Source organism: Nomascus leucogenys, chromosome 12, assembly GCF_006542625.1.
Source record: "Nomascus leucogenys isolate Asia chromosome 12, Asia_NLE_v1, whole genome shotgun sequence".
Taxonomy (NCBI): Eukaryota; Metazoa; Chordata; class Mammalia; order Primates; family Hylobatidae; genus Nomascus; species Nomascus leucogenys.
Genome location: NC_044392.1, coordinates 77,071,572 through 77,088,866, shown reverse-complemented (window position 1 = coordinate 77,088,866; position 17,295 = coordinate 77,071,572). Strand labels below are relative to the sequence as shown.

General features: G+C 33.0%; 1 protein-coding gene across 1 annotated transcript in view; it reads right to left on the bottom strand.

The window, feature by feature from the left end:
• Positions 1-17,295, bottom strand: part of DPYD (dihydropyrimidine dehydrogenase) — an 806,347-nt gene that overhangs the window by 701,273 nt on the left and 87,779 nt on the right. The window contains exon 3 of the mRNA XM_003260094.4: positions 8,586-8,668. Coding sequence (XP_003260142.1) covers positions 8,586-8,668 — 83 coding nt within the window. The remainder of the gene's footprint in view (positions 1-8,585; positions 8,669-17,295) is intronic.

Below are 17,295 nucleotides of genomic sequence, written 5' to 3'. Positions count from 1 at the left end.
TTAAATCATCTATTATTACTTCCACCATTATATAACATTTTCAGAATGTTTAAAAAATTATTTACTTTCCATACTATTAAACAACCTGCTAACTTCACTGGAAGTATTTTGTTAACATTTCTCATTTTATTTATTTTATATTCTTCTTCAATGCCACTTTGATTTTTCCCTCATAGCTTTATATTTACTTTGTAAACTACTTAATCAATTCGCTAATCTCAAATACTTAGCGTGCCTTGTCCTTCCCCTATCCCATTTTTAACTATTTTAAAAGAATTTCACAGAACTTCCTTATATCTTTGTAATCCTAATGAATACACCTGAAAGGCAAGGGAACTCCAAACTCCAAATGCTGTCACAGTGCAAGTTTTCCTTGACTGCAAAGGGGAGATTTTATAGAGAAATATATACATACATATAGATACATGTAATATCTATATAATACATACCACATATAGAAATATGCATACACATGCACACACACAAATCTCTAAGAATAAGATAAAGTAGAATAATGATCATATTCTTATCTTTAAATCTTTTTCAGATGAACAAAATTACTCGGTTCATGATTTACTAATAACGGCTTAGTCGGAGTCATGGTTCATGTAGAAGTATCAGCTAAAGTATCAGTGTAATTCAACCATTATATTTAGCAACAGATGCAATATTAACATAACCCAAATCATAAACAGCTAAAATAATACCTAGGTTCCAGTAGTAACACAACCCTTAGGTCAGATGGTAGTCAACACCAGTACTACTGAATACTAACAGAGGAGTGAAATTAAAGACATACATTAGGCTAATACAAACAGACGGGACATATCTGAAGAGCTGAAAAACTACCTCTTTTAAATGTCTTGGGATCTCTTTTCAGACCTCAGCCTTTCAATAAAAAGTTAGATTGCTATTTATATTGCTTCCACCTCTAAAAAGTCCTTGAGTTGAAGGTAAAGAAACAATGACATTAAAGTTTAACCTTTTGACTCAAATAATATTTGGAAATGTTAGACCTCTTAAAAGCTACTTTCCAAGTTTACATGGTTATACTTTTATATTTAACTCTGTATATATGGCTGTTTATGATGCCTACAAATAGTATACACACACCAGTAAAAAAGCCAGCACAGATAAACTGTGCAACTCAACATCACCATCTAGTGACAAAATTCTTAACACGTGATGAAGCCAAGCGAAAAAGAATACATTTCAGAGACATTATGTACCGGTAGTTCATCTTTATAGTACTAATGTAAATATAACAGATCTCACTGAATAGACTTGGCTCTGCAAATAAAATAACACCTAATTGGCAATGTTGGCACTCCAAAAACAATTTGTATTCTTGCCATAGAGGTATACTCATAAATCTATTAACAGTCTATATTTTATGTGTATTAAGAAAGACACTGTAAAAAACTCCCAATAGTATTTTTATTTTTTTATTAATGAGTATATTCTATATGTACCTCTTCTTTTTCAGAATCTGACGTCACCTTTTCTCAAGTTATTCAATTCAAATACCTTCCAATTGCATATATCTATTACCCATAGCCCTCTACTGCCTGTGAGACTGAAAAGGGACAAAAAGACAACACATGGGAGGCCAAGGAGGGCAGATCACCTGAGGTCAGGAGTTCGAGACCAGCCTTACCAACATGGTGAAGCCCCATCTCTAATAAAAATACACAAATTAGCCAGGCATGGTGGCACACGCCTGTAATCCCAGCTACTTGGGAGGCTGAGGCAGGAGAATCGCTTCAACGTGGGAGGCAGAGGTTGCAGTGAGCCAAGACCGCAACAATGCACTCTAGCCTGGACAACAAGACTAAAACTCCATCTAAAAAAAAAAAAAAAAAAAAAATGCAACACAATGTTGAAAGTGGCCCCATCCTTCCCCTTACTGTTCAGGATTTATCACAGGGGCTAAAACAGGTACAGAATATGATAGCAAAGAAATCAAATCACCTTGGCATGATTAGAGAGTTGAATCAACCAAGACAAAGAAAAAATATGATGAAAAGAAGAGAATTATACCTCTAAATTCATTATCATAGTATAAACCAGAGATTTGACCTAGAGATGATGTACTTTTTTCCTGTCCTTAAAATGTTTTTTCTTTATCATTTTCAGAAATTCTGTATAAGATTTCCACACCCATGGCACTACAATAGACTATGTAGAAGTTGGACAAGATATACTGCTTCTAGTATTCTATATGCTAAGACTGCAGTAAACTTCTCCATTGAATTCCATTATTTATACATTACACATGTAATTCTTGTAAGCGCATACATCATTAAAAGGAAAAATGTATACAAACATTATATTTTATATCTTATTTTTATTAATTTTCATAAATTACATAGCATTCTCTCCTATATATCCTAGTTCCTCATATAAATCCTAGGAGATGTTAAATCCTATTTTACAAAAAAGTAAGAATAAAATAATTAATTTACCTAAAATTACAGTTGGAGTCTCAAATTTGATTCTTACTATTGATTCTAGTATTTATTTCATATTTTTAGTTTTCTCCATTTTTCCTTCACTGTTTTTCTAATTATTCATAATATATTCCCATCACAGAAAATATAGAATGGAAAAGCATAAGCCTCAAAAAATTATCTTTATGCCAACCAGCCAGATGTAATAGCCAAATTTCATTCCTATTTTTTCTCTGCATTTTTTATATTCAGTTGAGATAATATTCTACAAGCAATTTTGTTTCTCTCTCTATATATATACATACACACACACAGATTTATTTTAAATATATGTAAATCTGTATATATCTGTAAATATAAATATATTATATATCTGTATATATACAGATTTTATCTAATTTATAAATTTATAAATATTTTAAAATTATAAATATGAATATATAATATATATTTATATGTAATATATACATTTATATATATTTATGTTATATACATATAATTTCCTTGTCTATTGTCTTAATGGTAGACAATTAGTTTCTGTAAAATTTGTTCATGGTTATATTCCATAATTTGAGTATCACATTCATATTATGCATAATTTCTATGGCTTCTGCATAATATATTCCTAGAAGGTAAATTAATACAAAAAAGTATGTTTGTTTTAAGTCTCTTAATACTTAGTGACAATCCTTTCCTTAAATGCAGCAGTAATTTTCAGTCCTCTGAGAATGTGAGAATGGCTGTCTCACCATTCCATCTCTAGCCATCTGTGAGAATGGCTGTCTCGCTATTCCATCTCTAGCACTCAAAAACTTCCCACCAAACTGCATTAGCAGCAATAAGCAAGAGATTGGTGTATTTTTTATGAAATTTACACTTTTTGTTTGCCATTAGAGTTGAATATTTCCAAGGGTTACTTAATCATACTTTGCCAATTATCTACTGAGTTCCCAATTTTTAAAATCTGTCATACATATGGCAAAATAGTACACTGATGTCTTTTAATTTTGTGATTGTCCCCATTTGCATAAGCTTTTTAAAATAAGTTTGTTTTTAATTGGCACATAATAGTTGCACATATTTATTGGATACAGTGTGATGTTTCAATACATATTAGATTGTGTAATGATCAAATCAAGGTAATTAGCATATCTATCACCTCAAACACTTGTCTTTTTTTGTTTGTTTTGTTTTTTTTTTTTTTTTTTTTTTTTGAGATGGAGTCTCACTCTGTCACCCAGGCTGAAGGGCAGTGGCATGATCTCTGCTCACTGCAAGCTCCACCTCCCCCGTTCACGCCATTCTCCTGCCTCAGCCTCCAAAATAGCTGCGACTACAGGCGCCCGCCACCACACCCGGCTAATTTTTTGTATATTTAGTAGAGACGGGGTTTCACTGTGTTAGCCAGGATGGTCTCCATCTCCTGTGACAACACTCCAAATTTTCTCAGGTTATTTTAAAGTATACGATATATTACCATTGACTATGGTCACCTTACTGTGCTATAGAACACTAACCTCTCATTTCCACTCCACACTACTCTCCCAAGCCTCTGGTAACCACTATTCTACTCTCTACTTCTATGAGATGAAGTCTTTAAATTCCACATATAAGTGAGATCATGCAGTGTTTGCCCTTCTGTGATTAGCTTATTTCACTTAACATAACATTTTCTAGGTTGATCCATGCTGTTGCAAATGATGGAAGCTTTTTTTTTTTAATGGAATCAAAGCTTAGTGATTTCTTCACCTACTTGTTAGTGTATCATCTCTTCCCCCATCTCAATCTCCAAGAGTCACTTCTACATTCCACTGGACTTCAGCTGTTTCATTTATTTCCCTTAGCTCTTTAAAAATGCATGAAATTTCCTTTGGGCCATATGAAGTGAGACTATAAAGTCTTTTTTTTTTTTTGTCCAAACAGCAAAAACAAACAAGTAAGCAGAAAAAACAAAAAACCTTTTATACCATTTATTGGGTGATTGAACATGTCCTGAACTACTTGGGTTACTTCATCATATAATAACTTCATCAGATCTTTATAGTATCTATTATCAATTACAGACACTGTTTTAAGTAACACTAGAAGAACTTCAGAATTTCCATCTTCATTTTGAATATGATCACATTAAAAGATGTCAAATTCTTAGGGAGGTTTTGTTGTTAATTCTGTTGGGCTTTCTAGGTATAAATTATGTTTTTATAAAATAAGAGCTACCTTGTCTCCTCTATATCAAATCACACTTTCTAGTTTTGGTTTTACATCTATTACCAGGTTATGGATCTACCTTTTACTATTAGTTTTCTAAGAAAGTAAGTGTGTCTATGTGTGATGTGTGTGAACATGGTTTAGCTTCACTCCGGCCTCTCCGTTGTTGAGAACTCTGTTAAGTGAGAGGCAGTCAAGTGTCACATTAGCAACACAAAAACATCCCTTTAGGGCAGCACAGAACAAACCACAGCCACTAACCACATATAAGTATTTAAATTTAAATTAATAAAAATTAAGTAAAATTAAACATTCAGTTCTTCAGTTACACTCATCGCATTTCAGGTACTCACTGGCCATATGTGGCTGATGGCTCTCACACTAAATGGCACAGATGGAGAACATTTCTCTCATCACAGAAAGGTCTGGGCAACATTGGTCTAGATGTCTCTAAGAGCCACAGAACAACGGCCAGGAATTCCATTCCCCTGTCCTTTTCTTCTTAGGCACATTATATTTCAGTCTAGTCTTACTCTGTTAGAGAAGGTTATACAGAATTTTAAATCCCAAAATATGTTTTTTCCTGGCACATATTTTCCTAAGCCCTGTATTTTCTTAGACATCTGGCTGGACTCTCCTTCTTTCTTATCCCAATGCACTATTCTTGGAAATCATATGCCTTCCCTTGGCTACAACAAGTATCAAAATACTAACAAGTCTCAAATGTGCACATCAACTCTCAGTCTTTTCCTTGAGTTGTTGCATTATATTTTCCCTCTGCCTATTGCACATTTACACATGAGTTAACCTTAGCTATCTCACATTCACCTGAAAACCCAAATCTTCACTAATCCTCTTTTTTTTCTCTCTACTTCAATTAATGTATTTATTTAACGTTTTCTTTAGCTAGCATATTCCAGAGAACGTTGTAACCCCTCATCCTTTTTTACACACCAGGGCTACAGGCTCACGGCATCCTTAAGACTGGGATCAGAAGGAAGCATGGGAGGGATCTAAAGTGATTTATAAACTCAGATACTGACAAAAGACCAGATTCAAGACTGCACAGCAAAGACTGGCCAGAAAGAGAGACTGGATGAGGTGGCTAAGAATCCTCTCTTTTCTGTTCTAAGCTCATAGAAATAATAAAACCTAAATAAATAAGGAGGTACCCAAGATGGCGAAAGGCCCCCCAACACTGCAGCCACAATAGGACAATCTTCAGATATGGGTCCAGCTCTGTGCCAGTTACTCCTGGCTAGACACACTCAGGACAAGAACACCACTGTGGGGACCTGGAGCCACTTAGGGGCTGCTAAAGAGATCAAGCTAATAAGAAAAAGGGATGCTCCGTGTTCCCGTGTTCTTACCCATAAGTGGGAATTGAACAATGAGAACACTTGGACACAGGAAGGGGAACATCACACACCAGGGACCTGTCGTGGGGTCAGGGGAGGGGGAAGGGATAGCATTAGGAGATATACCTAATGTAAATAACGAGTTAATGGGTGCAGCACACCAACATGGCGCATGTATACATATGTAACAAACCTGCACATTGTGCACATGTACCCTAGAACTTAAAGTATAATTAAAAAAAAAAAAAAAGAAAGAAAAAGGGATGGTCCCATAGTCAAGCTACGCCAGGCCAATGGACTAATAGAGAAGCTACCATGAAATGTTCTGGGCCAGGGAAAAGACTGAAATACTCAGGCTCTGGGTCTTCACCTCAAGCATATTCCAAACACATTTTAAAAAGCACCTGACCCACCATATACTAAATTGTTGTATGCTATTAATTACTAAATTATTCCACTGTGTTTAATGAATCCAGACATTACCAATAATGTGTGTGTGTGTAAGTAAAATGTATAACTTAAGCAAACAAGTACATTTTATGCCATAAAATTAAATTCTCATGTAAATTATCCAGACTACTGCTTTGTCTCATAGAATGGGTGGTTGGCAAGTTATTCCAGTCAGGTAATACTTGTTTTTATCATCAGTTCATCTCTAGTTTTTTAAAAAACAGGACATCCTGATATGTTCTAAAATGTTATGTGTAACAAAATTTGGCAGAATTTAATAATCTCTTCATATGAAATTAATTCTTATAATTCAATTTGTTTTGTTCTTGAGGACAAATTTCCTACACTGATTACATATCCTTTCCTTGTTCGTTGTATTTTCCTTATTCACGTCATTTTTCATTCACATTGCCTCTTTTCAGTTCTTTCTGTCTTTTGGTCTTCAGTTCTTTTATTCAAAGCATAAGAGTTGGCACCCTCTTTGTCTTCCTGTTTGTCTATGTATTTACTTCAAAATAAATAGATATAAAAATATAGAGAATAACTGCAGTTTTCCAAGTAAATATTGGCATGCATGTTTACTGTATTTAAACTTATCATAATGAGCATTTACAAAAAATGTTAAATTTATAGCAGTGGTAATTTTAGGATAAACCACTATGTATGGTGAAAATTAGAAATTCATTCACAATTTCTGCATTAGCCTTTTCCAAAATAAGTATTTTACACCTTATTTTTAATTTGCTAAAATTTTCAATAACTTAAACTTTCTGAGAATATCTGATTGCATTTTATATAGATTCAAATTCTCTATTGTGCACTCAGTTTTATTTTTCCCTCTTTTTTATTAGTAAAGACATTAACAATAAAATAGGCTCACTTGCTCCAGCTGGTAATTTCTCGTACTAGTAATATATTATTCCTCTTTTTGTGACATCATAATCATCTATACAGAAGTACCATGTATCTTTGTGTAGAAGCTACTGTTTCCATTAAATTTAATTACCTCCCCCTGTGGTTTTAAATAGAAGTGGCTTCAAAATGAGGGCAGCTTCTATTAAATTTAATTACTTTCTCCTGCTGCTTGCATGGTAAAAGGAAGGTTACTAAATGAAAGCAGCTTCTAAACTAAAGTATATGGTAACTGTGTGCTAGCAATAACAAAATTGTATCTAAACTACCTTTCTAGGAAGCCTCTTAGGTTTATCCTTTCTCTCGTTTTAATTTTTTTAGCCTTAACATCCTTGAAAAATGAGCATTAAGATAGAAGAAGGCATATTTTAAAAACATTTTAATTTTATAGGCTAAATAAATATAAATATACTGTTTCTTTACAAATATATTGGAAATTATGCTACTCAAATATTCAAGCTCAGAACTTTTAAGACTACTATCATTTGTTGTTTTCTCACTCTAAGAATGATGAGTTTTATTTCCCACACATTTTCAATGTCTAATAAAAAGCCTTTCTTGATTCTGATCAAATAGATTTGAAAAATGCTTCACTAAAAGTTATTTAAAAGGCATCAAATTTGGGGCAATTTCATATAAATATTCAGAATTACTGATGTTAAGAAATGAAAAAAGAAAAAAAGTCAGGCTCATTATAGACCACTATAGTTAAAAGGAAGTTAATTATATGCTTTGTAATAGTGTAAAAATGTAAATCACTAAAAATACTATAATATAATATAATCCTATAAAATGTTATAGAAGATGAAAATGTAAGTACCTCTCTTTAAATTAAATATTAATTAGGAGGAAATACTACTCAATTAAAGCACCATTGTACAATGTTTATTTCTTTATATACAGGCAGAATTTAGATGAACAATATTTTCATTCAATCACACAGTTTAGTATAAATATAAAACAAGACACCCCTTAAGCATTTTAAGTAACAAATTAAACATTTACATTTTTTACTGTGCACTGAGGCTTAACATTTATGCAGCTTCAAAACCAAAGTACAGCCTCAAGGGAAGTCTCTCCACTGACAAATTAATACCTTAGAGAACAGAGCTGAATGGTGGCAATGAACTCATTTGTTCCCCAAATAATGAAGAATGACTTTTTCTTTACCACATCTGTGACTGTTGCTATGGTGACCCAGACTTACCTCATTGCTTCTCGGAGAGCTCCTCGCTCACCAAGAGTCGTGTGCTTGATGTCATCAAAATTATTCTCCAGCTTCTCACAATTCTGCAACATATTTAAAAATTGCATTAATTCTCTAAGATCCTGAGAAAAATTATATCTATGCAGTTATGCAAACATATAATTGATTATATTGATCATGGACTCATGAAAAATATGCATACCACTTTAATTGGGTAGCATTCATTAAAATTGACAGTTAAATACAACAGTAACAAAATAAAAACATTTTATGATACAGCTGTCACAGAAGTCTCGTTATCAATTTTTCAAAGTGGAGTTTCGTTATCAATTTTTCAAAGTGGATAAACAGAAGAAATGAATGTATAAAAGTAGGAAAACTTCTTAAGTTTGGAAGAATAAAAATTAGTTCTCTAAAATAATCTTAAGTATAGAAAATCCAATTTAAACTCAAAAGAGAAAACCAGTAAGTTTTTAATCACCATAAACAGTATACAATAAATACCAAGTTCTAAATAAGTTAGCATTGACTAAGATGAAGGGATAGAGCACAGATATAATAATAAAAGTTTCAAAATTTTTGAATCAAAATTTTATAATCAGATCTTTAACAATTTTATGTGTAATATTTACAACTGTACATATATATTTATGTACTTGAAACTAAAGTTCAAATCTTAAAATTAGGTAAAAATTAGATTAGATCAGGTTCTTAGAAGAATTTTAAGACTGAGTAAATACGACATAAGCAGTTTAAATTTCATAAGTGTTTCTACTTTTTGGTAAAATAGCAATACTAGACTGAGTTTTCTAAAAGTACTTTAAAAAATTTTTACTACAATTCTAAATATAATTATGTATACTTAAAACTCACTTAATCTGAGAGAACCCAAATAGGTTTTGAGGGCATAAACTGTAGAAATTTTAAATTTATATATATATATGAATCTTTTGGCACCCTAGATTTCTTATGGAATTTACTAGTATTTAGGTAATAAAATAACTAGATTTAGTGTATTAGGTAACTTTACAGAAAGAAAAACTAAATAACAAAATTTTAGTATTAATATGTTCTTTCTATTCTTGAATAAGTATCCGGAATTTTACAAAATTACAGAAATTATATTAATAATTTCCAACGTACAAGAATTGATTTGAAATATATTGGTATATAAACCACTATTTTTAACCTTGATATTTTTTAAAACTAAGTCAAATTAAGGCAAAGATCCTTTTAACAAACACACACAGGTATATGCTGTTATAATTAAAATCTTTGAAATTACCAAAATGAATCTAAAATAATTAAAATTATATATTTTTCAAAAAGTCCTTTTTGGGTATATACATTAAAAATATCCTCTTCTGTCTTGTCTTCCCACATTTTTAGAAGTGTCTTTCAATGAAGAGAATTGCTTAAGCTGAGATCGAATTTGTTAGTTTTCTAATTTAAGTACACTGTTTTTGTGTCCTGTTTAAGAAATTTTAAAACTTTCTCAAAGTTATAAATGTTGTTGATTGAGACCATTAAGAAAAAATATATATAATTTTTTGTTTGTTTCTTTTTGGCCCTGAAATTCCTCATTAGCTTCCTCCTCTTTGCCAATCCTACTGCAATCTTTTTTTTTTTTATTTCTTTTTTTTTTTAATTATACTTTAAGTTCTAGGGTACAGGAATGTGCAGTTTTGTTACACAGGTATATATGTGCCATGCTGGCTTGCTGCACCCATCAACTCGTCACTTCATTAGGTATTTCTCCTAATGCTATCCCTCCCTCAGCCCCCCACTCCCAGACAGGCTCCAGTGTGTGATGTTCCCCACCCTGTTTCCATGTGTTCTCGTTGGTCAATTCCCACCTATGAGTGAGAACATGCGGTGTTTGGTTTTCTCTCCTTGCAATAGTTTGCTGAGAACGATGGTTTCCAGCTTCATCCATGTCCCTGCAAAGGACGTGAAGTCATGGCTGCGAAGTATTCCATGGTGTATATGTGCCACATTTTCTTAATCCAGTTTATCATTGATGGACATTTGGGCTGGTTCCAAGTCTTTGCTATTGTGAATAGTGCCTCAATAAACATATGTGTGTATCCTACTGTAATTTTTAACTTTACTTGGGCCTCCACCACTGCAGAGGAACAAGTTCATAAAATAATTAAAGAAATAACAAAATTATTGGACATAAATTTTTTAAGGTCCATTCCTAGCATAAACAGCAGGGTTGGAAGATTACTTGACTATCTAGTTTTTCTAGCCACAGACACAGGGGACAAACACATTATTGGATTAAAATAAGAGACAGAAGGCTGGGCCGAGTGGCTCATGCCTGTAATCCCAGCACTTTGGGAGGCTGAGGTGGGTGGATCATGAGGTCAAGAGATGGAGACCATCCTGGCCAACATGGTGAACCCCGTCTCTACTAAAAATACAAAAATTAGCTGGGCATGGTGGGCACACCTGTAGTCCCAGCTACTCATGAGGCGGAGGTCGCACCACTGCACTCCAGCCGGGTGACAGAGTGAGACTCCGTCTCAAAAAAAAAAAAAAAGAAAGAGAGAAAGAGAGAAAGTGGACACGTGGACACTGAGAGACTGTAGTAGCCACACTGAGTAGCCACACTGAGCGCTCAGTGATGCCAGGAATTGAAGGTAGCCAAATTTCTGATTTAGCTGAAATATCATGTTTCAGAGTACCTTCACTATAATGAGTAGAAGCTCCAACCTTAATAATAATTTTATCAGGAACTGGTTAAAATGGCATATTCTGCCTTGATGTAGCATGGGAAACCCAAAATGACTATTAGGCTAACTAACAGAAGAACGAATGCTCCATGTTTTATACTTTGTGTCTGCATAAAGTTTATTATGCCCAACAGAACAATGAAGGAAATAAGTAAGCACTGTAGCATTTAAACAGTTAACTATTACCTTGACTAAAAATACTTCTGTATACAGAAATTGAAATCAAATCTATTTTTTATGCTTCAAGGACCATATATAGAAGCACTAAGTAACAGACACATGATTTGAATTATATTTAAGACAATATTAGGCTCTTGCCATATAGAATAAGTATTTCAAGTAACTAACATCTTTATCTGCTCAAACTTCTCCATAAATAAAAGTAAGCATCAAACATCCACTGAGTAAAGGGCAAACAGATTCACTGCACGTTTACCACCAATAACACCTCTCTAACATTAGAGACAACTGTAGGTAAAATTGAGCCAGCGGCCTCCAATCAAAATCTGTTCTCAGCCCAGTTTATATGAGCATGGATCTGAGAAAAACTGTAAATTATTTGTAATCAACAAGTTATTCATTCTTGGGGATTCTGTAAGTTAGTAGACTGTCCCGGAATACGATTTCAGTGACAAGTATGACATAGGGGACTTACTTTACAGGATAGGAAAGTTCACAAAAATTCAAAAAAATTATCTTATCTGTGGTAGTGGCTTGTGATTTCCACCCTCCAAGTGCCTCCTAATTTCCTTTGACCAATATAATCGCAAGAGAAACCTACAACCATCACAGCAGAAGAAAGGAAAAGGCAACAGATACAAAGAGAAAAGGGGACAGAGAGAATGAATTAATAAACTACTCCTGAGAACGGCAAGCAGAAGAACAAAAATAATCCGTGATTAGTAATAAAATACTGGAACAAAAAGCAGGTCCGCTAGCCTAGACAATGTGGAGCAAGAAAGTGGTAATACACAGGAAAAATGGAAGGTCACAAAGGTATTAAATTTAATGCCGACCAGACATGCCATGTAATATAACAGGCACAGGTTAGCTCTAATTATTTAGTAGAAAGCTGAAAATTTGGAAAAATTTGTATCAGCAACCATGGTACACATTATAGCTTTAATATATAATGTATTGTGTGTGGGGTGTGTGTGTGTGTGTGTGTGTGTGTGTGTGTGTATTAATTATAGTAAACCACTTAATATTGAGTAGTGACTCTGGATTAGGTACTTTTTCTAGGAAGTCTAACCATGTAATCTGCATGACAACCGTATGTATTCCTATTTTACAAATGAGGAAACAACCACAGGGGAGATTAAGGTAAAGCTTGCCCAGGGTTATATAGTTAGCAAGGGATAAAGCAGGGATTTGAACCCAAGCAGTCTAGCCTCAGAGCCAGACTCAAACTCCTCACGAGTCCACTTTTAAAGAGTAAACTGCATAAGTGAATATAATAAAGTTCTGAATAGGCCTTCCTCTAGGTGTCATCAAATTTAAATACTGAGCTGGATGGAAAATAGTTTACTAGTAGAGTCAAATGGAGCAGAAGCTCTTGCAGGATTCTATTTTACATCTGTCTGGAAGTGCTATACTTTATAATGTAGAAAAATATGGAATCCAATATACACATTTAGGCCAAATTAATACCCATAAATATTTTGCATGCAACAGTCTTTATTTGGGTCTGTGACACCACCGTGACAAATATAATGAGCAATTAAATTCCCAAGTGTTCAGATTTTGGCAGCAATTAAAGTAGAAACTGGAAACTAAGCATCAAAAAGAACTGGTTTTGGTGGCCTCCTGCCAAATGAATCCCCATGGGTTGAGGGAAGGTCTAGAGTTTCAATTATGATAGATTTCATAGTGTTTTATATCTCATCTGTGTTAAGGATTCTATAAAAGTATAATGAAACAAGTAGAACACCAACAGTCACATGAAAGAAAATAATATACAAGGAGATTTCGGAACGCTGAGAATTTTAAATAAAATTCACTGAGTTATCTTCGCTCAAATTATACCAAAAAAATCAAAAAGTTCAACCAAAAATCTACTGATTCTGGATGGAGGTAGAAAGAGGCAAAAAAAAAAAAAAAGAAAAAAAAACAGCTAGCAAATTAAATTATTAAATAAAACAAATCACTGATAATTCCACAGGACTTTATTTCCATGGGACTGCATTTTTATGTTATAATTATGATAACTAAAACTAAATCAGATCTAAAATTTATATACAAACCTAAATTGAATAAATTAGGAAACCAATTTTAATAAATGAAAAGTCACAAAGAGTTAATGGCATAGCTATTGGAGTTTAAGTCTCAGAATTACTAAGTAACAAAGGCTCGAGTTAATGAATTAAATTTCAGCACAGAAAAAAAAATACTGAAAATCTATTACATGTCAGGGATAATACTATGCACAGGGATATGAAGGTAAATAAGACAAGACCTCAAATTGCTCACATGTAGTAAGAATACAGAGGAGAGAAAGGAAATAATTCTCTTGGAACAAGAGATGACTGAGTTTGTTACTTCCAAATGTGTCTTTGAAATGATTTAAAATTTTCCAGATTAAGAGAAAAAAAGGGGGAGGGCTAAGGTAGTAAAATTGGCTCTAGCCTCAGACCTTACCATTACTGTCTACAAGCTAAGTCCTTAGGCAAGTTAATTAACTCAGTTTCCTCAATGTGAAATATACTTACCTTCTAGAGCTATCAACAAGATTAAATGAGATAATATATGTAAATCCATTAGTACATTCAGCAACGATGTTTTCAATAAAGGTGGAAAAAGAGGAAAGAATAAACAGAAGAAGAGTATCCATGAACCCCAACTCAATCCTAATGGATCAGATTTCATATGGTGAAACAGAAAAAAAATGTGCATTTTTCATGTTTACCAGGTGATTTTTATGAATAATAAAGTAAAAGAAAGTCTTTATGGAATTTTTTAACTTTCTTGTCATAAGACTCCTATGAGAGTATAATGAAAACCATGATCCTTTTCCTTAAAAAATTACATTTTCACAAAAGTACATATGCACAAGTACACAATATGCTATGCTATATACAATTTCAGTGGGCCAATACAGCTCCTGAAGCCCATCTATGGCCCAACGTCTATGTGCACCAAATTTTAGTATCAGGGAGGATGATTTCACAATGAACCTAAACAGCTTAAAAACGGAAGTTACAAATATAATCAGCAGTCCAAGAACCTTGTGAAACAAGGGGTCCGGAAGTTGGCAAATTTCTATTGCTGTTTGACAATAAAGCATCTTAGGTTCAAACATCAAATTGCTAACTTAAAAAAAGACACAAAAGTCAATCCTGTTGCCAAGCTAGAAATGAAAACCAGTCATTCACTCATTCATTCATTCAATATTTATTTAGAACATAATGGGTGCTAGATAGTATGCTAATCATTGAGATACCAATGTTTAAAACCTTTTTTTAACTCCTTATTTTCAAAAAAAATAGCCAATTCAATAGAGTAACTGCTATAAGGTAAATACGCCTCACATCCATTGCCATGTATTAGTGATATATCAGCAATAATTACAAATCTCAGCTGGTTGAAAACCTGCAGAATACTAAATTTTGAAGGAACCTCAGAGAATTATCACAAGGGAAACCACCACTCTTATGAAGGCAATGATAAATTTCATATTTTAAAATATGAGGAATATTTAAGTAAAATGGCACACTCCAACATGTACTGCTACAATTCTAAGACAGTTCAATGTTGGTTAACACAAAGCTTTTCTTTAGGACATAAAGTAAATTGGGAAAAGGTAATACAAGTATATGCATTTCTCATGTAGTTAGAATTTCCTAAGGTCTAGGTTCCTCTAAAAAAAAAAAATTGAGTCAATTAGGTGAACTTACTCTTCCTGGAAAGTGTTGTATCTTGATTTTTGCACTCAACAAGAAGTCTCAAAACTAGCCCTGATGAAGTTCTTTACAAGTAAGAAATAATTACTATATTCATATTTTTTAACTCTAGATGAACATTCTACTATCAATATATGATTTCCAGTTCTAATCAACAGATTCATATTTCAATAGATAATTGCTTTTCCCTTTGGTGTGTCTTAACTAGTCTAATCCTTTCAGGGAACATTAAGAGGTAATCATATTTAGCTAATGTCATTTCACTAATTGTGGCCAGCTTACAATCAGGCCCTGTCTAGGAGAATCTTATATGAGTCACAGTGAAATACAATATAATGCAGTAGGAGAGGTAGGAGCTATGCAGAGAGAAAATGTTTTTGAGTTTCATCTCCACAACTAAACAGCTTATGTGTTCTTACAAAAATGCTTAACATTTCAATCTGCAAATAGTCCTTCATAAAATGAAGGTATCAATGAAGATGATGAAAGTAATATTACCCACTCGAAGTGTTATTGTAAAGATTAAAGTAAATAAAAACATGTATGTGAAAATATACGCATTGTTCAAACATTATTACATATTTTTTAAAAGATAGAATGAATCTCATTTCTGCCTTCATAGTCTGAAAGTATTTTATTTGAAATATTTTAAGATTTCATCTCTCATACACAGTAAGAATTAAGTAATATTTTAGTACTTTTTTGAGATAAATTAAAATAAAAAGTTTAGCTATAGTATCCTACCCGCTGATAATTCATTCCTATATCTATGAGAGGCCAACAAAATTCAGGATAAAGTATTTGCTTTTTAATCATAATTTCATATTTAAAATTATAATGTGTTTGTTTGCGTAATGTATGGTTATATTTTGATTGAGTCTCATATGGTTTACATGATAATCAAACGAAACACAGTATAATTATTTCAAGATATATTGTGGAGTTCTATGTCCCATGTACTGCCAACCACAAACGATTATACAAATATTGATATCTACTATTTTGGAAGCCATTATAATTTACTTACTCACTTAATCTTGACAAGAGGGAAGGCTCTCCAAGAGCAATTTAAAAATGAAAATCTACTATTTCAACCAGGGAAGCCTGCTCACCTTTAAGCTCCAAACAATCTGACCCATCTCCACTAAATTAATTACCACCACAGGGAAACACAGCTACACAATTGCTCTCTAGGATATTATCCCTATAAGGATAAAAAATTTGATGTAATCTAGAGGCTTTAAACTTAAAACAATCCCTTGTCCTTGATGGAGTTTTCCTGAAGCATCTGGCAATCCCTGCTAGACTAAGTGGTGTCTAAGCAAATGAGGAAAACTTTGGTATCAGGGATGGGGTGGGAGTAGCAAAGTCAAATAAATCCACTGTTACTACTTGAGCATCAGTGGTGTTCCTCTATGTCTCAATTTTTGATGGTTAAGTTTTTCATCTATGTTTATAGGACTATCACTCACTTAAGAATATTAAATGTCTCATTTACTCAATCCAATGAGTTTGTTCATGCATTTATTAGTAACACAGAAAACATGTTATTCTTAGTCTTCGGAAATCAAGTTTTAATGTACACTTAATTTAGTTAAAATACACAAAAGTCTATTTAGATGGTATGGCTGTGTAATGCAATGCATGACGTACTGTAATACCACCACCCAGTGTGTGTAAGATGTAAAGTTAGACACCAGGTAAACTCACAGATGTAAACTGTCTTTTCTCTAGAACATACTTAAGAGGATCACTTATTTTAAAAATATGTTGTTTAAAAAACAATTAACATCTGAATATGTATTACCTTAAGCTACCTCAATTCTCTGTTTGGAAAAAAAACCTTGAGATCACAGTGGAGTGGGTCAGTTCAAACAGAAACAAGGAATTTACTAGATTAGGGCTCTAAAAATTAACAATCTTTGGTGTATCATGAATTTTAAATGTACACTACAAAGAAAAATATGCAAGCCAATTTAACATAAGTCTCAACAAATAGTGCCTAAGTTGATAAGCTGATTTTTGTTTACAAAGAAAAAATACGCCTAAGATTTCCGTATACTGTACACAGTT